The sequence below is a fragment of the Miniopterus schreibersii genome, assembly GCF_964146895.1.
Source record: "Miniopterus schreibersii genome assembly, chromosome: 6".
Lineage (NCBI taxonomy): Eukaryota > Metazoa > Chordata > Mammalia > Chiroptera > Miniopteridae > Miniopterus > Miniopterus schreibersii.
This window is the reverse complement of record NC_138107.1, coordinates 22,385,631-22,404,094: the sequence shown is the minus strand read 5'-3', so window position 1 is coordinate 22,404,094 and position 18,464 is coordinate 22,385,631. Positions and strand designations below refer to the sequence as shown.

The 18,464-nt window shown below is 35.9% G+C and overlaps 1 protein-coding gene across 1 annotated transcript in view; it reads right to left on the bottom strand.

Annotated features, from left to right (window-relative positions):
* The window catches only part of FAM83B (family with sequence similarity 83 member B), a 79,505-nt gene that overhangs the window by 57,246 nt on the left and 3,795 nt on the right, over positions 1-18,464 (bottom strand). The window contains exon 2 of the mRNA XM_081141627.1: positions 4,200-4,703. Within this exon, the coding sequence (XP_080997753.1) occupies positions 4,200-4,643 (444 nt within the window). The 5' untranslated portion in view covers positions 4,644-4,703. The remainder of the gene's footprint in view (positions 1-4,199; positions 4,704-18,464) is intronic.

Sequence of the window (18,464 nt, the reverse complement as noted above, 5' to 3'; positions counted from 1 at the left end):
GTCCTTGTATTAAAAATTATATACTTGATATTATCATGGTTATTGGTAGTAGCGTAGGGAGTGTGTGAATGAGCTGAGCAGAAACGGAATGTGTTCTCTCTCTGTAGAGCACCAGAAGTTTGGCACAGAAAGACTATTCCCATACACAGCAAGAGTTACATGGTGGCAAGGTCAGTGCAATTTTAACAAGATCTCTCTTTCTCTCTCCCTCCCCCCCATATACATACAAATATATATTAACAAATAATACATTCTGTTCAGAGAAGAGGCGTTCAAATTATTATCAAGAGATAATAATGTCATTAAATCTGACTAAGCAAAAGATATTTCCTGGAAGAAACAAATTTTGACTCAAATTCAAAGAAAAAGACATTCACCGTGAGAGATGGAATACGGAGGAGGTAGAGAGGAAGTTCTTAACAAAAATTGGGAACATTAGGGGAGAGATGATCCCAATCTAAAAGAGGCACTGATGAATACATAAGTATCATTTAGCTGGCCAGGATACAGTTGCAAAGTAATGCAGGCGGAAGTGACACACTATGACACAATAAAAATTATTCACAAATGGACTAATTCAGCAAGGAGTGTAAGATATTGGAATAATCTTGAGTTGGTTAGCACTATTAAGAGAATTAGATAGGAACACTAGGTTTTAAAAACACTAAAATGCTTTGCTTCATATATTTCAGTAAATAAATGAAGATACCTGGGGAGGTGCAATAACTTGTTGAATCCATACCTACTCAGTGGTAGAACCCTGGTGATCAAGCCTCTAATCTAGTACTATTTTTATAATACCAGTCAAATCCCAGGGAACGCCCCATTATCTGTTCGCCTTCCCAGTTACAGCCATGGGATCAGCTTGTAGTTAATGTTTCTCTGTATTACTAATAACTCCCTAGGCCATAACAGACACACCCAGGAACAGTGACTCAGGGAGGAACCAGGACCTGAACTCAGGAGATGCAGTACAGAGCACCTCAGGAATTACTCTGCCCTAATTCTCACTAGACTTTTGCTTATGTATCTTCTTGATTCCACATTTCACAAGAGTAAGATTCACATCTTACAGAGGCAACTAGCCTAGAATTAGGAAACAGAGAGGCAAATGGCATTCTGGTAAAGCATTTACATATTCAAGACTATCAAAAGTTATAATTTATGGATATCTACCACTGAGTGGCTAGAAGAAAATTTACTTTAATGAAAGATGACTTTTTTAAGTAATTAGAGAGGATACTTTCATAAGAGGTATTCACAGTAATTAAGAATACATGCATATATCATCTTGGGAACACCTCTTGAGAGACAAATAATTACCTGGGAAAGTCTTGCTAGACACTATCAGACTTTATATAGTTGACCCAAATATGTCAACCACATAGTGAAAAATAGAAAGAAGTTAGAAAAAGGGCCAGTAAATAAAAACATGGTCCTTTTAGGGCACAAGTAAGATGTTATCTGCAGTTGGATTTTCCCAAAGGAAAATTCTCAATATAAGCAAACATACAAAAGAAAGAAAGCAAAAGAAAAGGAAAGGAAAAGAAAGAAACCTTCTAAACAACTTCTAAGCGACAACAGGCAAAAAACAGAAGCAATAAAAATAAATCTATGGCTTCCTAAAATATTATCAAGATTACATTCTTCTTATAAAAGTAGAATGATTTAAAGTTTATATTACTTAAGAGAGAAATTGTGAAGATTAAGAAACAGGACCTCATTTAAATTGGAGTTGGGAGGGCCTATGGGGGGTGGTTCTCATGTACTAACTCTCCTTGCTAATTCCCATCTCCAACAGGAAGATGTTTTTCTTTCACTACTCCAGCAGGAAGGAGGATCTTCTCCCAGACCAGCAGCCACTCAGCCAGTAAAAGACTGTTACAACTCAGCCAATGAAAAGCCACTACACTTCAAATTCTCATTTTCCTCCAATGGATTCTGTTTATAATATCCCATCTGAGTCCCCCATTTCCTTTATAAAAAAAAAAATTCATCTCCTTTGTTCTCTGGACTTGAGCATGGTTTGCCATTAGACCACATGTCCCAAATTGCTATTCATTTTTGTTCCTGAATAAACCTATTTTTTCTGGAGAAATATCTGGTTATTTGTTAAAGGCCAACACATCAAACACATATAAGCTAGTGAAATTCAAAAACAAGATATTTCCAGTAAAGATAAATAGGATATAGTATCATTTTTATTTACTTTCTCAAAAGACTACAAGGTTACCCGGTGGTTATGGTCAGACTTCAGATGTTTGGACTGCTAAAAAAACTGCTTTTGGATTCTTTCTTTCAAGATTTTTCAATAATATGACATTTATATTCATAAGTACCTTATCTCAGTTGCAAACAGAACAGTGAAAATGGATTTAAATTTTTCTCTGAGATGGCTTTCTGGGTTCTGTTTGCTAGTTTCTAGCCCTACTTGTTTGGCCTCATATCTTCATAGAGTTTCATAATGTTGATTACCAAAAAAATATCCGAGAAATTTGGAGGCATGAAACTTTCTTCTATCTATTAAAATAAACATTATTCAAACATTTTCTGAATAAAAGATCATCCTATTTGCCTTGACAATTCGTTGAGTTACCAATAAAGAGAATTTGTCTTCTGAAAACAGCTCAAAAAGAGAAAGCTTATCTTGATAACTAATAGGCTTCCACTGATTCTGAAGGATTATAAGAAACTGACTTATCTGCTGAGCAAATTAGTAATGAAAACTTTGCTTAATCTTTAAAAAATAACATGTTCTGACAATCTTTTATTTCAAAATAATATTTGCTCTTATTTTAAAAATGATCATAGCACCTTGTCTATATGGGCTAACTAGTCTAAAATCTACTTAGACTATTATAAAGATTAATAGTCTAAAATCTGTAGTTTCACAGAACAAAATTGTATGACTTGTTCACAGAGCATAGGATAGTAGTTTTTAAAATACTCATGGTTCAGTTCAGGAAATTGAAATGACAGTTCAAGTCATTCAATAAAAGTTCGGATACCTACCATGTGCCTGACTCTATAGCTAAATTTTAAAAATTGGAATAGATTAGTGCTTTCTTTAATGTAATCCTGCTAAAGGAGTTAACAGAGCTAAAAAGTCTGGCTATTTGAGCTTAAGAGGTCTGGGAGAAAAAACATCTTTCTTTTGCAAAGCCTACATTTGACATCAGCCTCAGAACATGGTTTCTCCCTAACATGACTGAGAGGCTTTTAGTTGCTTCTCTCACAGTCTACAGTGTCACTGTAGATTTCAGTAGATTTCTTGTATTTCTGTACTTCATAAATGCATGCTTTCGACACATTTCTGTGTCTTGTTGACATGAAAGAAAGCAACTTCATGTATGTGTACATCCTAAGGTCCCTTTTAGATCTAAATTTCTATATTATATAGTATCTCTAACTAAGAACTAGACACTTTATGGGTAAAAATCATAGGTTTTTGTCCATACATTTTAAAATGCTAGGTTGAGTTCAATAAACAGTTTAAGAAATTTTGTTATAGCCTCCAAAGTGACTATCATGGTGCTGAGTACATAGATAACTCTCAATAACTTTAATTGATTAAAAGAAAATTTCTAAAGTTTAACATGAGCTCTAAAATAGAATTTCTGAGACTTATAACCCAACACAAATGTTTAATAGAGAACACCGAGGCCCAAAAGTGGACCTCAGTACCTTCCTTCAGAATTTTACATTATCATGTCTGATTTTATACCATTTTCGCACAACTCAGGAAATAAGTAAATCTATGATTTATTTAATAGTATAAACTATATCCAGAGCAAGAATTAAGGCTCAGTCCTGTTGAGAACAAAGAAAATTTCACCAGATTTACCAACGACATATTTCCTTTCAGAGATTAAGGAAAACTTCAGTGCTTTGAACTTTGTAAACATGTCAAATCATCTCATTTAGCTCTCCACACACCTTAGCTTTCACAGGCATAAGGTCTCTTGGGTGTATGAACATTACGAGGAGAATGAAATCCCCACCATTAGCAGGGACCTCACAACTGTCTCAGATATATGAAAGATATAAGTATATAACCTTCCTATACAGCCATATGTATATTTCCTGAAAATAATAGGCACGGTTTATACATATAGAGATTACTTTAACATACATATGTGTTTTTCTTCCGGTGCTTTTCCACATTTCAAATTTTTCTTTAGAAATAGAAATATTATTACCTTTCTTGCTTCTTTGATCATTTTCCGAATAGTTTCCTTAATTGTAAGCAGCTGTGCTCTTGGTGGATGAAAGAGGAGCTCTATGTGGGTACCCCCTAAGAGTCCAGGCATCACGTACGGCCAGCCTATGTCAAGATCTGGAGCTTCCACATCAGACTCAATGGGCCAGTAAGTCCCTGAGGATGAGGTGTCATCGCAGGCATTATCAGTACCATGTACTGTACTTTGTGCAATTTTCTGGACATTTTTCAAAATATAACTAATTTCTTCCTCAGCTAGAAAGTCTGATACTCGTTCCTTGGCAAGAAATTCTTGGTATGCTTCTAACCCATGTTCAATCAGCATATCAATGGCTACTCGATACCATTCCTTGTAGTGAGGCTCAATGTAATTGTCTGATTTACACTCATCATTCAGTGAGGACAGCATTGACGAGGTCTCCATGCTTGCAAGTGTTTGCCAACAGCACTTTCAAATGTCCATTTGTGCAGCAACAAGAAGTATCTGGGTGTTGAAAAGAAGAAAATTAAGATCAGTTAGAATTCTGTAATCAAATGTTTTATCATCCATGTCTACGATTCTTTTTGGATTTATTCATTTCCATCACTTGTAGGTCAATATAACATACATTGCACCATAATTCAAAAGCTACCACAAATAGATTTCCTTTTACAGACTAGTTGATTTTCTGTTTCCAAGACTTCTACTTTCAGTTTCTCACCTAAGGAAATACACTCTCCTTCTCTGATATCCAGAAAGTCCATTCTTAGCTTTAGTCTGCTGCTACACAGGGTGATATCAGTTTCTATAAGCCTATATGATTTTGGTTTTAAAATACTTCAAAATAGAACTAGAATGAAATCAGTACCTGGCCAGCCATTGATACGTCTTTACTGAGTACTTGTTATACACATAATCACACATTCATGAAATATAAAAAACACAAAACACTTGCTTTCCAGGAATTTATTAATTAGGGGAGGAGGCAAAATGCACACACAGAGCTGTTTGTTACCACTTTGAACAAAGCCATTTATTGCTAAGGGCTTAAACGAGTACTGCCTGCTGTCCATGCTTTCAGATAAAAGCAAGTGGAAATTAATATGGAAATAAGCAGTTATGGATATCCCTGTGCAGGAGGTGGGCTTCAGCTGAACCCAGGGTGCTGAGTAAGAATACAATCAGGTGGCAAGAATGAATAGTTTTATCCCACACAAGAGTGAGAAACAAACTAAAGCACAGAACAGGTATGAGCTTGTACATTCAGGACTTAGTGAAAAAACCTGGTCTGCTAGAAAGCAGGTTCCTTTCAGTAGGAGTAGGCGATAAGGCAGAAAAGACACAATGGAGCCAGGTGGGCAGGGACCCAGGAGATTTCTGTGACTCAGCCAGTCTGGTAGCGGGGAATGGAGGAGAGACAAGTAGCTAGGGGGGTCAGCATTCAAATGCTCGGTGAAGAAGCGATAAGTGTATTCAAGAGATGGTTCAAAGCAAGAACTCCTGAGATTTGATGGTTTGACAGTATAGGTGATAAAGAAATTTAAGACATTAAGATAATTCAGGGATCTCTCTGAGGAATCAAAATCTGCCTATTCAAGCTCACACCCCATCCTTCACAATGCCCCACAATGTTATTCATTCAACCACTCACTGTGTGAGATACTGGATTGGACTGTATCTCACTCACATAAGGGACTTTCCAAGCTTTTGAAATCATGATCTCCATTGTATGGATTCAAATAAAGTACAACTCTACGATGTGCTACAAGCACTGAAGGGCTAATTTGACCAAAAACATCTTTGTCAGTGGCCTGGCCTTAATTTTATTTACTTTTCACTTATTTTTCTTTTTTTAAATAATTAAAAAATTTTTCAATTGCAGTTGACATACAATATTATATTAGTTTTATACATTTATACAACTTACAAAGCAATCAGCTGGTATGTCTGGTATCCATGTGACACCATACAATATAGGGTGGGGTAAAATTAGGTTTACAGTTTTTCATATGGAAAGCCTGGACCTAATTTTAAATTTTCCATTTAAATCAGCCTTTTCAGGCCTACCAAAATTGAAATCTGATTTGGGAAGGTAACCCAGGAACCATTACCATTTGTTGATTCCTTAGCTCAAAATATGTATTAGGAGTCACTAATCATACACAGAAATTGAAAAATGGACAATAGGGACACAAATTCAGCTGGGCAGGAAGGGACCAGAAAAGTCTGGTATATACTAAGCAGAGCTGAGGAGCAAAATAAACAGTCCACTTTTCTATTTTAGTGGAGACAATTCGGCCCCCATCTCTAGGCTCCGAATTTTCACTGACACAGTCTAAAAACATAGAGAGCATAAAGGTGAAATCTGATGAAAGACTAAAGATAGAACATGTTCATGCTATAGGCATGTAGTGTGCAGAGGCCATGGATGCTGCTAAACATACTTTAATGCACAGGACAGCCACCCACATTAAGGAATTATCTGGCCCAAAATGTCAAAAGTGCCAAAGCAGAGAAATCTTCAATTTGCTCACTTCATATGCATGGCATCATACTAATTAATGACCTTTTCAATGTTCATTAAAGTTCTCTTTTACATGTAGTACTCATTTGTAACAAAGAAAAAAGGTTTGTACCTACTGAACAGAATCAATCCATTTGATTAAAGTGTACTTCCCTAAGGTTTAGTGAGGTGAGATTTTCATTTGGTAATTCCAGCCCATGGCAGGACAAGCATCCAGTAATCAGATGAAAATCACATTCACTATTTGTAATTGTTAAAAATGGTAGGTAACTATTGGTTCTTGTTTTTGTTTAATCTTAAGCTTTCTTAATTTTAAAAATTTAACTTTTGAATTCCCATAACATGTGATACTAAAAACCTATTACCTATTTGGAATTTAAAATGCATAAAGTATTTTCAAAAACTGTATTAGTTTCTGAGCTTCATCTATGCAAATATATACTTTGCTATGTAAAAAATGTTTTCTTGAACTATGGGTAATCTAAGAAATCAGAGATCAAAAAAGCAAAATAAAACCACAAACCACAGTTGAAAAGTTAATCACGGAAGAAACAACTGAAGATGAGAAAAAATGCAATAGCTGTGGGCATGGAAGTTGAGATAGCAAGCACAGGGGTCAAATAAGAAGTAAATACACTTGATATTGTCCTACTGAAGAAGTAATACTGTAACCACTGCCTAGAGATATGCATTTATCACAAAGGCTGTTTTTGTGAAAGAACAATCTACGAAGAAATTTTAAAGGAGAACAGAAAGGTAATGGCACTTGCTTGAATGGGTACTGCAATAAAATAGCACCTAGCCAGCCGGGCGTGGCTCAGCAGTTGAGCATTAACCTACGATCCAGGAGATCCTGGATCAATTCCTGGTCAGGGCACATGCCCGGGTTGTGGGCTTGATCCCCAGTTGGGGGCATACAGGAGGCAGCCGATCAATGACTCTCTCGTCACTGATGTTTCTCTCTCTCTCTCTCTCCCTCTTCCTTCCTCTCTCTGAAATCAATAAAGATATATTTAAATATATAAATATATAGCACCTGTATTTAGATACAGACTTAATATTGAACTCTCAAGAGTTCAATCACTGAATATTTGAAGGGCTTAATTTGAGAACAAAATTAATTGGGTATGCCTTTAGACATATAAAAGCACATTATTTTATTAATAACCATTAAACACTCCTAGAAAGTATATTCACCTACACGACAGAGTTAATGAGTAGAGAAAAAGAAAATCTCGCTATGATGTAAAAGCTGAACAAACTGCTAGGCTCATCTACTAGTTAAGTGACCCAATCCAGAAAAATAGCCTTATTTAATAAGAGACTCACATCCATGCCTCAAAACCATTACAAATTGCATTTGACATTGTGTTTAATGTCATTTTTGCAAAGTATAATTTCCAAGTGTTAAATATGTAAATACAAAGAATACAAAACAAGGTACAAAAAATTACATTTCAAAATAGCTTGGCAGTTTCATTTATAAAACTAAGAATGCAAATGACAGATGATGCGGCAATTTGCACTCGTGGGATTTATCCCAGAGAAAAGAAAATTTACCTTCCTTCAAAAACTGTCCATTAATGTTCATAGTGGCTTTATTTGTAATTGCCCCAGCTGAAAACAACTCAAATGTCCTTCAACAGGTGAATATTACACAAACTGCTGTACATTCACTCTTTGGAATACTAATCAGCAATACCATGAACAAGCTAATGGTCCATGTCATAGCTTAGATGGAAATCCATACAATTGTGCTGAGTAAAAAGAATCAATCCCCAAAGATTACATGCTGCATGATTCCATTTATATAGTGCTCTTGAAATGACAAAATTGTAGGAATGGAGATCAGACTGGTGGTTGCCAGGGTTCACCTCACTAAGTCATTCTAAGGAAGGTGTGTGGAAAGGAGGGCAATAGGAGTGATTTTAATGTGGTGATAAAAATGTCCTGTATCTTGACAGCATCAGTGTCAATGTGCTGGTTGAGATATAACACTATAGTTTTGTAAGATGTTACTACTGGGGGAAACTGAGTAAAGGATATAAGGAATCCCTCTGAAATATTTCTCTTAACTGCCTGTGAATTGACAATAATCTCAAAATAGGAAATTTTAATTAAAAAACAAATACTGATGAGCAATTTCATGTGCCTTGAATAGGAAAAAAAAACCCAAAAATCCAATATACAGAATAGAGGGTGAGAGCTTATTTGTATGGTCAGGCTGCCAGGTTCAAAGGCAGCTCGCCCAATTACGGTGAAGCTCTCAGACAGGTCACCTATGTCCAAAGCGTCAGGTTGGTTATGTGCAGAAAGAATGACAGCATTCTTCACCTTACTGAGGCACTGGAAAGAGGAAATGCGGTAAAGCACTTAAAAGTATTTAGCTTTTAACATTATTATTATTTTACATTTAAACAAGTAAAACTGCTAAAAAGATACAAAAAGGTTTGATCACAAGTTTTTTAAGATTAAGAAAAGATAATGATTCTATCATACCATTAGCGTTGTCATTCACTATTCTGGCAACTGCAGTGTTAAGTAAACAGCCAAATCTAGTGTCAATTTGTTTATGGTTTCTGATCTGAGATTCACTGGAAAGACTTCTGAAGTAGTAAGTCAATGGAAAAATGTTTCAAAGAGAAATTACAATGTTCTTAAATTCCCTTTTCCAATATCTTAGGCTGGTTCTTTTCTAGTATTGAACACTATTATGGGTTGCACTGTGTCCTCCAAGATATGTTCAGGTACAAATCCTCAATACCAGTGAATGTAATCTTATTTGGAAATAGGGTCTTCTCCATAGATGTAATCTAGTTAAGATGAGGACATGCTCAATTAGAGTGGAACCCAACCCAATATAACTGGTGTTTTTATAAGAAGAGAGGTGACACAAACAAATATACAGGGACAAATCCAAGTGATTACGAAGGTAGAGACTAGAACACTGGGGACCGATGGCAACACCAGAGCTAAGAGAAAGGCATGGAACAGATTCTTCCCTAGAGCTTTCAAAGAGAACGTGGTCCTGATGACACCTTGATTTAGGGCTATTTACTAGCGTCTTGAACTATGAGAGAATATATTGTTCTGTTTTTAAAAATTTTGTTGTTTTATTTTATTACAGCAGCCTCAAGAAGCTAATACAAATACACATAAAGATTGTCTTTATTTTTAAATCTTAAGATTTTAAAATAAATAAACTTAATAAATAAAATTAATTTTCCATTCAGAAATTATTTCAAGTCCTTTTTCTTGCTTATGTGATGATATAAAACTAGTTCTCTGACATAACGTCAATCCTGAGCAAATTTTATTAAGGAACATTTTATAGTCTTTCAAATACTGATAAAAAGTCTCAAATCAATTTTTGGGGGGGTAATTGACTTTATGATGTTTATCAAAATGTCTGCCTATAAAATATGAGAAAATGTTTCAGAAAGGATTGTTTTGGAACATCTCTGCCTCATAAAATCATAATCCATGGCCCACGACAGCTGAAAATCATGTACCCCTTCTTTCTTCAAAATTTTAGCTGCCAAGATCGTCTTTGCTTTGAATTTGATTGCCAGAAATTTAAGATGACAATCAAAACATTCAAGAAGCTACTATTAAACTAAATATTCACTGTAATACTCAAGCTGTCAAGTACAATTTGATTTCTAACTTGGCATCTAAACTTATTAAAAAATTCTAAGCTGGCTTCATGATAACACATAAAAAGTGGTGCAATGGCACAGATTACATTCTTCCAGGGTATAATTTTTGGCAGGCCAAAGAATACATGAACATAAGAGCGCACGCAGTCACAAGGCGCTGGGCGCAAACATCTCCACATGCAGATCACTGGAATCACCCTTCCCACCAAACTTATAAAAAGGGCAAACCTAAACACTCAAATTAATTTCATAAACCTCAATAAAAATTCCATTTACTTATACCTAAACATTTTTTAATTTCCCTTAATTTCTTTTAATTGGGGGATGGGGTGATGATCTATCACATTGCCACCAAAATAATTACAGGGTTTATTTATATTGGCTGTTATTCAATGTATTTGCAAACCAAAGTCACAACTATAGTTTAGATATAAGAATATAAAGGTCCCCAATATATATTAACATTAAAACATAATTACTCAGTATCATTTGGAAGCACTAATTTCTATACAGAAATTCATAGAAAAAACAATAAACCCTTTACTCAGAGCATATACTCAATAGTCAAACTGCAGAGAAATACTCTATGTACGGCTTAAAATGCAAGTGAAATTAAAGCAAAATACTCTTTCACCAACACCCAAGCTACTCCTGAATTATATTCCATCATGATATTAGCGCTCCAGAAGCTGGAACTGCTGGGGTTGTATCCTGCACTGTGGCAAAGTGCTCCATCTCGTCCTGGTTCTGATCAATGTGTGTAACAGGAACTAAATGAGATAAAAGCCCTCAACTTTACATCAGCCATAAAAAGCACTAAAACATAGTTAGGTAATAAAATAGGAAGGAATTTTATTTATTAGTAAGGCTCCTTTTTCTCTTACTTTCTTACTGAATATCCTCTTTCTGTACATATCCACGCAGAGGAGGTCTTTTTGACAGTCCTATAATGTGTAACAAGTGGGGTTTGGGGACACCCCCTTTTCAGATTTCTAAGATGACACTTACTTTGCCCGCTAAAGAGATTTTGTGACACCCACAAACTTGCTAACTTTGCTTGGGAGTTGGGATGTGGTCACAAAAGTGTTTCTTACTCCGGTGGGGTAAGGAGCTGCCTGCTATCCTTTATCCCTCTGCCCAGTTCCTTCTTTGTCACCCTTCACAGCTCAGTTTCTTTCTTTCTTTTTTTTACATTAAATAAACATTATTCCCACCCATTTTCAAATGTAAAACAAACAAACAAAAAACTCAAGAAAGTCAAAAGCCGCCTCTAGTACTTTCAAGAACATGGAAAAATGCTTATGTTATGATGCTGTGTGGATAACAACAAGCAGGCTGCCAAACCACCTAAGAACAAAATTATAATTAAAGGAAACTCATCCAAAAACAAAAAGAAAAACATATGCATAAAAATAAGAGCGGTTGTCTCTGGGCGGTTTCTATGGTTCTTTTAAAAACGTTTCGTAAAATACATTTTTATCATACGTTTAGCAACAAATATGCATTATTTTGCACTGGAGAAAAAGGAAAGTTTTGAAAGAAATAAATACCTTAAGAGTTTATTTTTTTCTCTTTAGAATATTTTCCTCTCTTTTTATTCATGAACAAAGTTGACAGTAATAGGTAATTCAAAACCCTGCATGTAGAATAGTTTAGTAATTCTTACAGAGAGACACATGAGCAAGTACAGAACATGCAGAAACTAAAGTTATAAGGGTAAGGGACCATAAAAGAAATAAAAAATAAAAATAACTACATGGACTTAATGAGGTCTGGGTAGGTAGCTCACTAACCCAGTGTTATCTAACTCTCAGGGACAAGGACTGCGGCCACTGCCAGGAGCTCCCGCAGCACTCCCGCTCCTGGCCACATTCCCTGCGTTAGTCAGGGGCGATTCTCCACCTTCCTCAGTGGACTGTCAGCTCTGGGACGACGACTGTCTCTGTCAGCACAATCATTTATTTATTTATTTATTTATTTATTTATTTATTATTTAATTAATTAATTTATTTATTTATCTTTATTGATTTCAGAGAGAGGAAAGGAGAGGGAGAGAGAGAGATAGAAACATCAATGATGACAGAGTCATTGATCGGCTGCAGCCCGAAACCCGGGCATGTGCCCTGACCGGGAATCAAACCCTGATCGCCTGGATCCTAGGTCGATGCTCAACCGCTGAGCCACGCCCGGCCGGGCTGTCAGCACAATTATTAATGCTCAGGACATGGCTGTTAAATAAACTAACAATAAACTGCTGTAATAACTTAATGTAACAGCATGAAAGTTGATTACAGTATAAGCCCCCCAAAATGCTAAAGTATAAATGTTTACAATATGATACCTACCCATACAGAACTTTACAAGACTGAGGCATCTATTTGTTTATGTTAAATGGAGGTTATGGTATTGTTTAAGATACAATGTGGCCTGGCCGGGCGTGGCTCTGTGGTTGAGCGCTGACCTAGGATCCAGGCGATCGGGGTTCAATTCCTGGTTGGGGCACATGCCTGTGTTGTGGGCTCAATCAATGACTCTCTCATCATCGATGTTTCTATTTCTCTCTCTGCCTCTCCCTTCCTCTCTCTGAAATCAATAAAGACATATTTAAAATATATATATATATATATATATATATATATATATATATATATATATATATATATATATACAATGTGGCCAGGCTGGTGCGGCTCAGCTGTTGGGCATCAACCTGTGATCCAGAAGATCACGGTTCGATTCCTGGTCAGGGCACATGCCCAGGTTGCAGGCTCGATCCCCAGCGGGGGGTGTGCAGGAGACAACCGATCAATGACTCTCCCATCATTGATGTTTCTATCTCTCTCTCCCTCTCCTTTCCTCTCTCTGAAATAAAAAAAAATACAATGTGAAAGTAAGAACCCACTGAGTACTGTAAAAGTAATTAGATAAATCCACAGATCTCTGTGAAAAAATATAAATACTGACTTCAAAGAGCACTCTGTCAGAAAAATAGATATGTTATTAAGTGTTGAGGGTTCTCCCCAAACTTTGTATTTTGAAATGTTTAATTATGTTAAAGTCATTCTGAAAAGTTTCTGTACATATAAATTCATTTTAATAAATAAAGTTCTAAGTCTTGTGTTTTGCAACATAAATGGTAATAAATATTATCTTTAAAGCATGACTCATTTCTCTTATGTTTTTAGCATCAGTTCTGTTGTTATATGAACTAATTTCAGCAGAAAAAATTAAGTGGGTGTTTAAATGAATTATGAGTATAGATGTTAATCATTAAGGTGAGAGCAGCCCTGAGAAGTTTAGAAATGAATAGTTTACAACTTGATAAAACAGAGCAGTGTGAGGCTTAAATTTATCCAATAAATCATCCAGATCTGAACCCAAATTCTGGTTTCAAGAAATACATATATCTCTCTGCCATAGGTAAAACTTGCAACAGGATCACGTTCTTTGGGGTTTTGGGGTTTTTTTTGGGGGGGGTGAGGTTGAGAATGCTAGAGTGTTAGGGGAAATGATTTCTAATACCGACTATTGATAGTGCTGACAGTATCTGAAAATCACTGCTGAGAAATCCTCAATGCCCGGTTCTTGGACAGAAGGCTAAAAATTTCCTTCAAATGCGTTCAGAGTTACTTATTTCCCTGTTGTCCAGGCTTGGACTTGGGAGCTTTACTCATCTCTCCTGTGAAAATTAATAAACAAATTATCTCATTTAAAATGACTTCCAGAGGCTAGAAGAGAGAACTGCGACACAGGTGTCACTGAGGGCACCATTACTGACCCCGGCAGGCAGAGCTGCACCAACCTTGCATCTCCAACAGAAAGCGATGCTACTTCACTGCCTCAGGGAGGAAGACTCCTCCGTGCCCAGTAACAGCTCAGCTCATGGGAGACGGCCATAACTCAGCCGATGGAAAGCCACTATACTCTGAATTTTCAGTTTTCTCCAATGGACTCCTTGTTTACAACAGTTCCTCCCAAGTCCATAAAAGAACATTCCTCTCCTTTGTTTTCTGGACTGGCATTTGGGTGGCCATTAGACAGCATGTCCTGAATTGCAATTCTCTGTCGTCTCCGAATAAACCCATTTTAGTGGAGAAATATTTGGCTATTTAAGGACAACCCTCTGTCAATATTCTCCCCAGGATGATCTCAAGTCTTACTGCAGGAAATAACTTATATCCACAGATGAACTGAAAATCTCCAGACTTGACTGCTCCCCTAGGTTCCAGACTCATAAATTCAAGTGATTTCTGGATACCTTCCCTGGATATCTAACAGGTTTTCTTTCTTTACATTTAACATGCCAAGTTAATTCCTATCTTAGGATCTTTGCGCTAGTTGTCCCATCTGCCTGGAATGCTCCTTATTTTCATTCCTATCTTACTCATATGCCATCTCATTACAGAGGTATTTCAGACTACCCATTTTAAAAAGAACCCACCCTCCCTGCCATGCTTAATTCCATTATATGGCTTAATTTAACTTATAGCACTTACCATGTAAAATAATAAAGGCATTTGTTTACTTGTCACTACCTGTATGCACCTCACTAGGATGGAAGCTTCTCAAAGGCCACTAAGGTGGTATATTCGAATTTATCAGTTACCCTGTCATATCGGTTATTGCATATTTTGAGTATCATAGCTCTCTTGGACAAGGCCTATTGTCTTGCATTTGAAGTATATCGGGATCTATGTTCCATTCTTTCCTCACTGAGTAATCATAAAGGAGAAATAACTAGGGATCTGTTTATCTACCTACCTTCCTACCTATCCACCCATCTATCCATCCATCCATTCATTCCCTCACTTGATTGCCTGCCTGTCCTCACCACTTCCTATCCACAGTTCCCTGATTACCACAGAAAGTGGGGTTCAGGATCATTCTACCTGTTTCTGAACCTTAGTATAATTTATAACAAAGGCTTTATATATTTAAATAAGAGCAACACAGGCAACAGGGACCCCATGGAGTGAAATGTTGAGCGTATGTCATAATGCACTCATTTATTTAAGACAATAAAAAGTCAATCTTGGTACACTTTCACATTTACAGAGGGATAGGTGATATAGGAAAACATAACAAATATTTGCTCCAAAATGAACCATTACAGTGACTTCCTGAATACATTTAACAAATCAGGGTGCTTCATCTATGAACAAGTGAAAGTTTGCAAATTAAATGCCTTACGAAAATGTATTTTGCTTAGGTATGTTGAGAACAGCTATCAAAAGTCGAGTGTTATAAATATTTACTGGCAAAAAAGCAATCTTGGACTGTTAAAAAGTAGAGCTTTAAAACCAGTAATAATGTTGTGAAAACTGTACAAGTGGCAGAAATTTATGTGATTAAAGTGCCAAAAAATATTAAATGTCAACATATATCTAGCCAGAAAAGATTAATTTTAATTTGTGTAAAGAACCACATACATAATCAGAACATCTAAAACAATCTCAGTGTCTAGCAATCCTTTATTAGTCTTTTTCCTTATGATTCACTTTTAATCAAGCCTGTTTATATAGCTACATCACAGATAAAATAAAGTGATCCTTTTTTGTTTTCCCCCAGAAATTCCAGAAAAAAATCTGATTGGAAAACCATCCCACACTAGTTCAGACCTTTTATGGTTTTCCAAATAATCTTCATTGGCTCCTCTCGCTTGTTTATAGAACACTAGTGTATACTGAAATGAATCAGTAAGATATAAGTGAATACGTAATTAAATGCGTAAAATGCTGCTGGATTTGTATAGATGGACTTCTAGCTCTTGTGAATTACATGGGAACCTGGGTTCCCTGTAATCTTGCTTCACAACTGTGTTTAATTCTTCTGACAGAGGTTCTAACCTGGGACACTGTAATGACTGAGAGACAAAGCTGATGTTTATAAAGCTCTAGTCACAGTTGCCTACACCAGACCTGAGCCAGAAAGGGCACCTGGCAGCTCCTTAGTTTCACTTTCATTTGTCCTTAAGGCTTGTGTGGAGAAGAGAATGACATTGTTACATGGTATCATGACTATCATTGGTGACTTTCTGTTCTGCACAATTTACTTTTGTGTGTGTACTGTGTGTGAATCTTGCTCTTCCCACTCCTTTGCTGTTCAGAGTTTTGATTTCAAAGGCAGAACTCAACACTTAGTCTCTCAGCTTAAGTTCCTCCCAAAATGTGGGTAGTATTTAGCAATGCCTACAACATACATTTTTCAGTGGAAAGACCTTGGCACTCTTCTGAAGGTGTTATCATTAACTATACTACCTAAAACTATCTTCTCTTTGCATCAGTTTTAACTATCTTCTATAGAAATCAAGAAAATTACTCACATGAAATGCACACAAAATAAATTAAACTATTTGGGGCCTCCCCCAAATAATGATACCACTATGTTGTGATATTAAAATCAAAGACAATAATTAGTTTCCTTAACTTAAATTATTAATAATTGTATCAAGTCATTTATTCTTTGTGTAACACATGAACACGCCTACTTTTTATGCTCAAGGACTCCTGTCCCAGCTTTCTGAGGAATCACATTTTGGATCCAATGCCCTTGAAGAGCTTTTATGCACTTCTAAGATTTTTTGTGCTAACTCTTCTACATATAAGATTTAACTCACTAAAAGGGAGTAAATCTTCTCTAAAAACAAATATGGAATTTCAAATAGCTTGAAGATCCTATCTCAAAAACAGGGCTCTGAGTCAAGGCTTTGAGTGCGCTCCAAATGTGACTGCTTTCTGAGATCATACCTTAGATATGAGTGTACTAGAACTGGTCTAGTATTGCACAAATAAATGTTTTTGCAATAAAACACTTTTTATATTACTTTCAATATATATAAACTGATGGGTGTGTTTTTTTGCCTGACCTTAATAGACATAGGAAATGTAGACTTTTGCTATCATTTTAATTTTCTTTGGTATCATATTTGTACTGAGTGTTTTTAGGAAAAGTCCAATTACATATATATAAGTGGTTCCATACTTAGGTATTTTGACCTTTAATTTTTCTGCATGATACTCAAAGCACTCTTTCTATGATAAATCCAGTCTTTAATCCATCAATTAACAAATGTTTCAATGAACTGCACAGTGAGGCTATCAGCACGTCAATGTGCAGTTGCAGCACTTTCAATAGTATTATCCCTCTTTTTACAGTCTTATTTGTACTCTTATTTGAATATTTTATTGCAAATTGAACTTACAAGTCTTAGGAAAATGCAAAACTGAAAGTTTTGATCTTAGTGACACAATGTTTACCTAGTAAATTGACTATAAAAGAAGATGGAAATCACTGGATATGCCAAAAGCGATATTCGTTTTAATAGGACGATCATTGTACACATGCTCCATTGTTAGTGGCAAATAATTTTTTTTAAATGTATAATATGCTAGAAATATATTGTAGTTAGCATTCAAAGTATAACAGAAAATTTTATTTAAAATATATCTTAGCTATTAGAGAATGCAATCCCCATTGTAATATGTTTGTTATTTGACTTTCATATAATTTGAATTTTATAGATTTTTTAGAAACATATAATGTACCAAAATAGAGAACTGTATTGATTGAAGAGATTACAGAATTAAATAAATACATATATAAATAGGTGAACAAATGAAAAAAAATTGACAAGTAAACAGAAGTAGGAAATGGGAGTAAAGAAGGAAAAAGATGAAAGGTGGGGCAGAAAAAGAAGACAAGAGAAACGAAAAGAAGTGATGTGGAAAGAGGGAAGGGGAGACAAAGGCAAAGAAAGAAAGGGGCAGAGAAGCAACGGGAAGAAAGGAGGTCAGGGAAGGCAAAGGAAAAGAAGGAACAGAAAGGGGCCAAGAAAGATATGATCCGACAAAAGGAATAAAGGGACAGTAACAGATGAGAAAGGAAAGAAAGGGTTGAGATGAAAAAATGAATTCCTGGGGAACACTGTCAATAGTTCCTCATTCTAAAAACAACTTTGCTTTACTTCACTCATCTCTAACAAATAACCCGAAGTTAAATTTATTTGAGAAAAACACATTTTTTAGAAAACACCAGGAAACAGCTGCTGAATGAGTCAGATGAGACTAAGTATTTGGAGACACG